Genomic DNA, 11044 nt, shown 5'->3' on the forward strand with positions numbered 1-11044 from the left:
CATGACCTACCTCCTGGCTGGGCATCCTGGGTATCTTCCCAGAATGCCTTGTGGCAGAGAAACCTGGCATGAGAGGGCTCTGTATTCTAGTTTAATCCAAATTGACAGCTTTCTGTTTAACAGATCCCCTTTAACGTCCTGCCTTCTCACTTAGAAACCTATCTTCATAACCTTACCTTTTACTCCTTCCCTTCTGTATCGATGGAATACAGTCCCTCCACCAAAGGAAATGGCCTTTATCTCCACTGTGGACTTCCATCCTCTCTGATCTCTCTAGGAACCTAACTTCATCAATTATTCCCTCTTCTCTGTATCTTCAGTTACTTCTTCCCCACCAACCTCTTCTCATTTTGATTTAAACATGTTCAAATATTCTACCTCTTAAAACAAAACAAAAATTTGATCTCCTTTCCATTTCCATCTGCCATTTCCTCTCCTTCCTTTCTCAATCAATCATCTTGAATAAACTGATTATACATAATGTCTCCATTTCTTCACCTCACATTCCATTTTTTACCTATAGTGAGCTGGCTTCTATCACTACCTCTGTATTGAAACTGCCCTTGCCAGGCCAATAGTGACCTCTTTGTTGTTAAAACCAAAAGAATCTTCTTTTTTTTTTTTTTTTTTTTTTTTTAAGATGGAGTCTCGCTGTGTTGCCCAGGCTGGAGTGCAGTGGCGCTATCGTGGCTCACTGCAACCTTCGTCTCTCAGGCCCAAGCGATTTTCCCACCTCAGCCTCCAGAGCAGCTGAGATTACAGGTGCATGACACCACACCCGGCTAATGTTTTTGCATTTTTACTGGAAACGGGGTTTCACCATGCTGGCCAGGCTGATCTCAAACACCTGACCTCATGATCCACCCACCTCAGCCTCCCAAAGAAACTTCTTACCCTCATCTCACCTGATCCCTAGATAATAATTAGGGTTGTTTGCCACACCCTTATTTTGAAGCATACTTCCATTTACTTACAAAATGCCAAACTCTTCTAGTTTCCTTTCACTTTTGCAGGCTCTTATCTTGCCCATTCATTAAATGTTGGTTGACCTTAGTGTTCCAGCCTAGACTGTCTGCTTTTTACACTCTGCATTCTCTCCAAGGGTTAATTAAGCACCTCTGTGGCATCCTCAGCCTTCTCTATGGGATGAGTCCTATTATCATCTGCATCACAGATGTGTCTCCTGACCATCAGTCCATATTACCAGCCATCTGTGGGGCATCTGCTCATAACTGAGTCACATACTTCACCCTCAATGTGTCCAAACCAAAGCCAGAATCTTTCCCACTCCAACTGACCATGCTCCCTACATATGGTTACATTGTCTACTGGTTGCCCAAACCAGAAACCTGAGAGGAATCTTTGACTCTTTTTTATTCCCTATAACCAATCAGTCTTCAAGTCCTATAATTCTGTCTCCTGAGTCTTGCTCAAATCCATCTTTCTCCAAACCCATCATATCGTCACTAACTGGATTTCACTGTTTCAGGCTTATGATTTTTTAGTTCGTTCTTCACAATGGAACAAACATGATCTTTTATTTCAATGGTTCTTCATTACACTTGTGATAGATAAAGACTAACTCCTGAACTTGGCTGATAAGGCCATACATGATTTGGTTAATTCTTACTTTCTGTGTCTCTCACTATACTTGTTAGCCATCCTGAATTCATCTAAGTGTTCCTACCTCTTAGATTTCATGCATATTATTTCTTTCCTCTCTCTATCTCATTTTCTTGGACTTATCCTTAGGGCCCAACTCAAGACACTTCTACTTAAAGCTTTTCTTATGACCCAAGTGTGATAGTGTTCTACCTACATGACCCTGTAGCACTCTGTACTCATTTCTTTTTGAACATTTATCTCACTCTAGTGGAGGAGGTAGACAAATAAACAGTACATGGGTTCTTGGGGAAAAGGGAGTTTAAGAAGGATTTTTGCTGCCTGAGCAATTGGCATAGTGCCCTTACACACTCTAAGATGCTTATTAAACATCTGTTGAATAAATAAATTCACTAACAAAGAATTCAAAGTATTAGAGTTGATGTTTTCTTCTTTCTACTTCTTTCCAGCTATTAACAGGTGTAAGAAAAGGAACATTTTCTTGCTCATGTATGCCTGTAACCTACAATGAGTACTTAAAGCATGTCTAGTATTTCTCTTATTCCACTTAGTACAACCTCCTGTGAGATTGGGATTAGCCTCATTCCCTTGCTCAGGTGAAAAGTGATTTGCTCAAGTGGGAATCAGAAGCCCTGGGTTAGTGTTCTCACCCAAGGTCCAGGGCCCTTTGCATCTTGATTTTGCATCAAAAGAATAAAAGCATCAATCTGCTTTTATTGTTTTTTAAAAATTCATTTTAAAATATTCTTTCATTCATTTTTGAGACAGAGTCTTGCTCTATGGCCCAGTCTGGAGTGCAGTGGCACAATCTTGACTCACTGCAGCCTCCGCCTACCGGGCTCAAACGATTCTCCTATCTCAGCCTCCCGAGTAGCTGGGATTACAGGCATGTACCACCACGCCTGGCTAATTTTTGTATTTTTAGTAGAGACTGGGTTTAGTAGAGACCAGGGTGGTCTCGCATTCCTGACCTCAAGTAATCCACCCACCTCAGCCTCCCAAAGTGCTGGGATTGCAGGCATGAGCCACTGTGTCCGGCCAGTCTGCTTTTATTCTATACAACTCTGTCTTCCATCCATTCCTGTCCTAATGGCTATTTCATTGGCCAGAGTTCTTTTTCAAATTCAAGGAGATTTGATGGCATGGAAGAGATGTGGTGGTAAAAAGAAAAAATGTGGGGAAAACTTACTGAGAAATCCTATTCCAAAAACTTGGCTGCTTCAGTGGCTGCTTCTGGAGAGCAAGGATTTGGTGTCAAGTGTTGAAGAAGCAGTCGTTTGTAAACTTATATCAACCACTTGAGTGGAAATGGATTTGTTAAACTGGAAAAGTCATTAACCCTTTAGCATAATATTTTGTGCTTTTGTTCATAACATGGTGAGTGGAGTTATCCCCAAAAACGGTAGGACCCAGCACATAATGACTGTCAACTATGGGCTAGGAACTGAATTTGTCTTCCCCAAATTCTACAAAGTATTAATAGTTATTTTGGCTACATGGGAAAAATTATGGTTGAGCAAGTGTCTTAGTCCATTCAGACTGCTATAACAAAATACTATAGACCAGGTAGGTGGCGTATAAACAACAAAAATTTATTTCTTACAGTTCTGTGGAGGCTTGGAAGTCCAAGATCAAGGCACTGGCAGATTCTGTGTCTGGTGAGGGCCTGCTTCCTCATAGACAGCTATCTTTTCACTCTGCCTCACATGGTAGAAGGGCCAAGGAGTCTCTGTTGGGCCTCTTTTCTGAGGTCACTGATCCCATTCATGAAGGCTCCACCCATGTGACCTAATCACCTCCCAATGGTCCCATCTCCAAATACCATCACCTTGGAGATGATTAGGTTTCATCATATGAATTTTGGGGGGATGCAAACGTTCAGATCACAGCAGTAAGTCATCCAGATCACACAGTTAGTAGGTGGCTGAGCTGGATTCAAAATCAGGGTTGTGTGGTTCCAGGGTGCTTCTCAACATGTGGCAGATGGTGGATTCTGGAATGGTACCACCTGTGTTCACATTTGCTGTATGACTTTACTAGGATGTGAGACTTTGGGAAGCCACTAATCTCTCCAGGCCTTAGTTCTGTCGTCTAGTAAATATGAATAATATTACCTCTTCAAGGTTACAGTGAGGGTTAATAAGGTAGTATCTATAAAATATATTCTTTTTTTTCTTTTCTTTTCGTTTTTTTTGGGGGGCAGAGTCTCGCTCTTGCCCAGACTGGAGTGTAGTGGCACCATCTCAGCTCACTGCAACCTCTGCCTCCCCAGTTCAAGCGATTCTCCCGTCCCAGCCTCCTGAGTATCTGGGATTATAGGTGCACACCACCATGCCAGGCTGATTTTGTATTTTTAGTACTGTATTGTTAACCAGGCTGGTCTCAAATGCCTGACCTCAAGTGATCCGCCCGCCTCAGCCTCCCAAAGTACTGTGATTACAGGCATGAGCCGCCATGCCCAGCCTATAAACTATATTCTTATACACAGTAAGTGTGATATAAATTTAACTGTCATCATCATTATCACTACCACCACCACCATTACCTTTGGTTTCTTCCTTTGCCAATAATGCAAATTATTCTGGGCTATGAGATCAATGGGTACTCAGAGTATTGCTCTGAAAGACCTCAGCATTCTTTGGAATTTTGCAATTGGTCAAAGGTATTGTATATGTAAACTAAAAAGTATCTAAGTCAGGTCTCAATCAATTTAGAAGTTTATTTTTCCAAGGTTAAAGACATGCCCAGAAGAAAAAAACACGGAATCACAGAAACAGTTTGTAACCTGTACTTTTCTCCAAAGATGATTTTGAGGGCTTCCATATTTAAAGGGGAAACGCAGACTGGAGGGAAAAGAGGGAGAGTCTGGTCACTTTACTGAATCCACATGTTGCCAAGGAAAAGAAGCTGGTAGGGCAATAGACAATTATGTATTTATCTTGTGCTCATTAAATTGGCACTTTACATAAGATAAGGTAAACATAGAGCAGCTACCTATGGAGATATTTAACTATTAGCTATCTGCTTAGGGACAGAAGGAAAGGCAGTTTCTTGCATGATTCAACTTTCAGCTTTTTTTTTTTTTTTTTTTCCATTTGACATAGTAAATTGGGGGCTGGAGTTTTTACTTTCCTTTCACAGATATGTGACCCAGGATACATTCCAGGAGGGATTGAAAGTATGGTGGAGTAGCTCCAAAGTAGACCACAACTGTATAACGGACAAATAGGTCAGCTAGTTAGTTGGGAGTGTTGCCATAGGAATGTTGTGCTATTAAATAGGGTTAATGTTTTCAGGGGGAGATAGTAGCTTAACTAGCCATATTTGGATGAGCTACCTAGAAGTTGCCACAAATATATTTGAATTGACTTGATACAATTTATAATAATATTAAAATTATACATCATAGAATAAATTTTTTTTGAGTTCTTATTAAATGTCCAGAAGCACGTAAGCACTTTGTTATCTTATTTAATCTTCACAACAACCTTATGTATTGGAGATTTTTATTATTTTCATTTTATAAATGAGGCGACTAAGGCTCTCAAATGTCAAGTATGATCAGGGTTGTCAAACAGCCAAGGGACAAATTGGCATTTGAATCCAAATCAGGCTGCCTCTAAAGTTCATGCTTTTTCTTAACTACTATCATGTATTCCTTCCTAAACCCATGTACTGGGGCTTCTTAGCAATTATTCCAAGTGCCCAATTTTGTGGATGATCTCAAGACCCAGTCTTCATTCAGATGTAGACCCGATCACACTGAGGCAGATTCTCCAAAGCAGAAGAGACGCAAGAGCATTCTCAGATGGAGAGATACCCACAAGAGTTAAACTCCAGCTCTGATCATATTTTTTTCCACATTTTCTTCTTAGTTGAAATGAGAAAGACCACCAGCTTATACCTTGCAAACAACTGGCCTTGCAAAGGAGCCAGGCCCGACTTTTCCTAGTGCAGCTTCCTTATTATTCTCTAATAAGAAATAGATTTGATAATAGCAACTAGAATTCATTTAGAGTCTTTGTTCCAAGAACAAATTAAAGTTTCCACTTTGCCTGGAACTAATATTATTGAATTGAAAGCTAGAATGTCCTGGACTAAGACTGTCTCAGCGGCATCTTTATGTAAACTCCTTCATTTTAATTTTTTTAACTTTTTTTTTGTGGTTTTCCAGCATCCTTCCTTTTAAGACTTTGAATATCTGGTAAACATGGCCAAAAGTATTCTTCACACTGATTTGGCTTGAACTTATGGATGAGAGGAGAAAACTTACTCTTAAGAATTTAATTAGCTTTCCTGGCACTGAATTTCTAAGACAGTTATCAACCATTCTTTTTTCAAGTCAAAACTTGCAACTCAAGACGGGGAGAAGGATTTTCTTAACATTTCCTGATTCCAGAAACATTCTGGAAGATTTATTTTTTTAGGTTAATAGAGCAAGATAAAGTATTTTGTTTTTTCCAGGACAAGTAGTCATAACACATATTGGTCAATGCGAAAATTATGGCTGGATTTCTTATCTAACAGCTGTGTCTGTGTGTGAGGGAAGCGGGTGCAGGGAGAAAGGAAGGGTTAGTTCCCATTCTTACAAAAAGAATGACTTTTCTACTATGAGAAAGTTCACAGATGGTAAGTTTTTCAGTAAAACAAATAAGTAAGATAAGCAGAGATAGTGTAGAGTCTTCAAAAACAGAACAGTTTAAATCAGGAGGGGTTGCTGGACTCAGCTAGGTGTGTCTGGAGGCTGTGTACTAGTTCTGATTTGGACACACTATTTTTCTTTAATCTTTTCTTTCCTCCTCCTCCTTTTCCTTTGCTACTGGTTATTGGTGTTTACCATTTGCCAGACAGTTTACTAAGCACCTTACATACATTATCTCACTGAATTTTCACACAGCCTATGAGAGAAGTATAAGCATCATCTCCAACTGACAAGGAAGTCAAGGCTCATGGAGGTTAAGTAACTTGCCCCAAATCAGGCAGAGGGAAAATTAGAGCCAGTACTCAACCCTATGTCTCTCTGACTCCAGACCTTGACCTCTCAACTACCACATAATACTGCTTCCTCACTGAACCTTTTCTGTTCTTTGTCCCCAGGGACAGGATGAGAACTTCAGTCAATGTTGTGGGTGACTCTTTTGGGGCTGGGATAGTCTATCACCTCTCCAAGTCTGAGCTGGATACCATTGACTCCCAGCATCGAGTGCATGAAGATATTGAAATGACCAAGACTCAGTCCATTTATGATGACATGAAGAACCATAGGGAAAGCAACTCTAATCAATGTGTCTATGCTGCACACAACTCTGTCATAGTAGATGAATGCAAGGTACATTTCCCATTCATGGATATCGAGACTTGTATATAGTAGTGCATGCTTGATTTCTTTAAAAAAAAAAAAACCATAAAGCCCTGCATGTATTATTGTCACATTTCTTTTCCTAAAGAATCATGTAACCCAAGCTTCTGTGAGTCCCAGATCATCTAATTCTGTGTCTAACATGGCAGGAAATCAACAAGTCTGATGGAGAGTCAATCAGTTGCTTATTTCGTCCATGCGATGTGAAACAACCATTCGGATTCCCCTATCTACCCCATTTAACTAATTTGACCAGTTGTCTTGAATATTTTGCCCAAGAATTTGTGGTTACTAGGCCGAGGCAAACAGATCACGAGGTCAGGAGATCAAGACCATCCTGGCTAACAAAGTGAAACCCCGTCTCTACTAAAAATACAAAAAATTAGCCAGGTGTGGTGGCGGGCGCCCTCCTGCTACTCAGGAGGCTGAGGTAGGAGAATGGCGTGAACCCAGGTGGCAGAGCTTGCATTGAGCCGAGATTGTGCCACTGCACTCCAGCCTGGGCGACAGAACAAGACTCCGTCTCAAAAAAAAAAAAAAAAAAAAAAAAAGAATTTGTGGTTACTAGAGCTTTTCTGACTTTCAAATATTTTATTCCTCAAATTAAACATCAGGAGAAATCCCTAGCATCATCTGATGTACCTAGCACAAGTATTCCTCCTTGCTATATATCACATATTGGTCAAAAATGTGCCCACATAACTTTACACAACTATCTTTTTCTTAATTATTTTTGTGGGAAAGGTGAATTTTGACCTGAGATTACCTTGCTCCAAAAGTGGGTAAACAATTTCAAGTAAAGAACAGCTATCCTTCAGGACAATTATCCAGAAATGTCTTTTTAAAAACACTATATCTCAGACACTGCCTGACCGCGCCATCTTTCTGCAACATGGATGTTCTGGGCTCTCCTCCAAGCTGTTGGGTGCTAATTCTTCAAGCTTGATGGGCTCTGTCTAGCCTTCATTGTAACTAATTTGACATTGTCAAAGTCAGAGTGTCATGACCAGAGTAAAGCAAACTTGGGAAACCCTGGCAGGTGAGCAGAATCAACTCCGGGGGTTGGTTTCTAAAATGATTCCACACAGCAGCTAAGGACAAGCTGAACCCAGCCAGAGATCTCTGGTAGCTTTTTGACTTCTGTTGACAAGGTCACATTTAATCACTACTTTCTTCCTATATTACTTCTGGGTCATTACAAATACATACTGTGGCTCTTGCTGGGCAACTAAGGGTGTCACAGAAACAATTCTCTTTACTGGATTGCAACATAGGTCCAGAATTCTAGTGGACTAGCACAGGCTTTTTCTTGTCCTCTCTATGTAAGATACATACATAGGTGAACAAGGACTCTGAAACAAATTAGGGAGGGAAACCACCCATCAAGAGGCAATTGCACAAGTTTATTAATTGACTCAGTGAAAATGATTCAAATTATTAGAAATTCAGATGTACCTAGAGGACATGATGCATTCTCATGGAAAGCTGGTGTTTCCCACATCTGAGTGAATGTGCTGGATTATTCCCCATCAAAATGTTAGTTTGAATCAACAAGGGGCAATAATCTTGTGAATGGCTTTATGTTCTATTATATTTAAGTACTTATTGTGTGCCTTGTAAGATTCAGTTGAGTGTGCCTGTCTCATTCCTGTGAGATCCTATATTTTGATTATTCATCAAGTATTTATTGAATGCCTATTATCTATCAAGCCATAAATTAGGCACTGGAGGACAGCAAAAAGAATGTACAATGTTGTAATGGTGATAAGACTTGAACTCAAATTATTGCCATATGAGGAAAAATTATGTAAAACAAAAAAATCACAATTTTTAAAAAATTTCATAATTATATTTGAGAAGAATCCTAGTGGTTAACTGTGTATGGCCCTTTTGGAATTTCTCAAGAGGCTTCTTAATATTTTGTAGGACACTTTTTCAAAAAGAAGGTGTGTGGGCGTGGAGATGTCTTTAGATTTCAGACTTCCTGGATTTGTTTTTGAAGGACATCAAGCACACGAGGATAAATTTGCTTCTTTTTTTTTGTTGTTTTTTTTTTGAGATGGAGTTTCACTCTTGTTGTCCAGGCTGGAGTGCAATGGTGCGCTCTCGGCTCACCGCAACCTCCGCAACCTCCGCCTCCCAGGTTCAAGCAATTCTCCTGCCTCAGCCTCTCGAATAGCTGTGCCACCATGCCCAGTTAATTTTTTTGTATTTTTAGTAGAGACGGGGTTTCTCCATGTTGGTCAGGCTGGTCAGTAACTCCTTACCTCAGGTGATCCACCTGCCTCGGCCTCCCAAGGTGCTGGGATTACAGGCGTGAGCCACCGCGCCCGGCCAGTTTGCTTCATTTTTTAAAGCAAACTATTTCAAGCCCTATAAGGAAATGTGAATTATCCATATCAGTAGAAAGTAAGCTCATTAGGAGTAAGGCTTTGTCCCCAGTTATACTACTGTGACTCAGCCCTAAAATAGTGTCTGGTATGTTGTAGGGGACTCAATAAATATTTGTTGAATGCATCCTTTTAGCATCTTTAGTCCTTGCTATATTTTAGGTAACCTTTTTGCTGGACAGTTCCATAGAAATAGTGGCTCAGTCTCTATGTAAATGGTCAGCCAGCCAACCACCTGCAAACTCATTGGTTAATTAGCCTTTAGGTAACCAGTGGTCAAGCTGAGCAGGTCTTGAAGATGATGAAAATAGCTCTATTGGTTTATCAACTATTTCAGCTGTTTACATTTTTAATGAAATGGTTGGGTTCAGCTTAGTGAAGGCTATTTGATCCTCAGCCTTTGCTAGGTAAAGCAAATTGATTCTTCTCACTCTAAATCAGTTAACTGTGTTGACGCTGATGTGGGAAGGAGGCAGCCAGAGCCGTGGAGATAAATTTACACCCTTTCTGAGGATATCTGGGTCACATTTATTTATTCCTTTGAACTTCCTTATGGTTAATTCTGTCTCGCTATTTCCCACTTTTTAAAAACTGAGATGGGAGATGTCAGCGCTTGCTGCCAATGCCATCCTCTTTTTCTTTTGTGTTACCCAAGTGGTTGGAGCAGAGAGAAGTGGGACAAGTTGGGGAATGGAGTCCTAGCTTTCTTTAGCCCAGCCAAGAAAGGAAATGCCAAAAAAATCTGCTGTCCCAGATGCTTTTGAAACATAGGCCCCAGTATTTACAAACAAAAAAACAAAACAGAAACGCTTCCCCCCAAGTGCTGTCTGGTCTTCCAAAGGCACCACACTGTGATTGATAATTTTGTACCACTATTGATGCGGTTCATCACTGAGAGCCAAATAGGCACATTCAAGTTATAGTGAACAGGCAACTTTCTCCAAGCAGACAGTCTGTCCCTGGCAGTCTCTCTTGACAGTTCACTGAAAGGGAAACAAATTTGCTGCAGCTCTGGTCAAAACTTTAACCATTTCAAGCATTGTTATGTCTCGTTGGTCTGTGTATTCAAACTCTTGCCTGGTAATAGTAGTTTGAAGTTACACAATAGTTTTCAAGTTTAATCAGAATAACTGCGTGTGGAGTGGTCATTGCTAATTGCATGGTCTGTTTTTCTGAAAAGAAAATTGGGGGGCTAATGGGGATTGGATGAATGGTTTTTATTTTCCTTTGCTTGATTCGTTGAAGGGCACTTGGTTTTCTGTTCCTAGCATGTTGTATGTGGTCATGATGCATGCATTTCACTTCCACTTGGGTAAAAAGAAAGTCAGATTTCTTTCAAACATTGCTGCGTTTGTCATGTCTCCATATTCTAATGCTTTCATAAATCCAGTCTCTCCATTATGTGGAATATCAGTCGTGGGTTTAAGTTTGCACATGACGTTGAGGACAGACAGACAGAAGGTAAGCTAGGAAAACTACTTAGAAGTGGAGGGGAAAACCTCCTATTCTGCAAAAAGGTTCAGTTCACTTTGAGCCAGGGAAGCATAATATAGATGGTCTGGTAATTATATCTGATTATTAAATGTCTGCATTGAAGTAATTTAGGTAAACGTTGTCACCAATCTCAGACTTTTAATTCTCCCCACTTTTCTTTTTAATCTTTAAAGCTGGG

At 40.2% G+C, this 11044-nt stretch overlaps 1 protein-coding gene across 10 annotated transcripts in view; it reads left to right on the forward strand.

The window, feature by feature from the left end:
• Window positions 1–11044, forward strand: part of SLC1A2 (solute carrier family 1 member 2) — a 172658-nt gene that overhangs the window by 151384 nt on the left and 10230 nt on the right. For 9 of the 10 annotated variants that reach the window (XR_008492470.2, XM_054439927.2, XM_054439928.2 and 6 more), the window contains exon 10: window positions 6721–6952. Coding sequence is in view for 9 of the 10 variants with exons in the window: in XM_054439927.2 (XP_054295902.1) it covers window positions 6721–6952 (232 nt within the window). In the remaining variant the exon portion in view is untranslated. Of the gene's footprint in view, window positions 1–6720; window positions 6953–10762; window positions 10834–11044 lie in introns of all 10 variants that reach the window. The other variant, XM_063670982.1, reaches the window with a different exon arrangement.

This window comes from Pongo pygmaeus, chromosome 9, assembly GCF_028885625.2.
Source record: "Pongo pygmaeus isolate AG05252 chromosome 9, NHGRI_mPonPyg2-v2.0_pri, whole genome shotgun sequence".
NCBI classification, from domain to species: domain Eukaryota; kingdom Metazoa; phylum Chordata; class Mammalia; order Primates; family Hominidae; genus Pongo; species Pongo pygmaeus.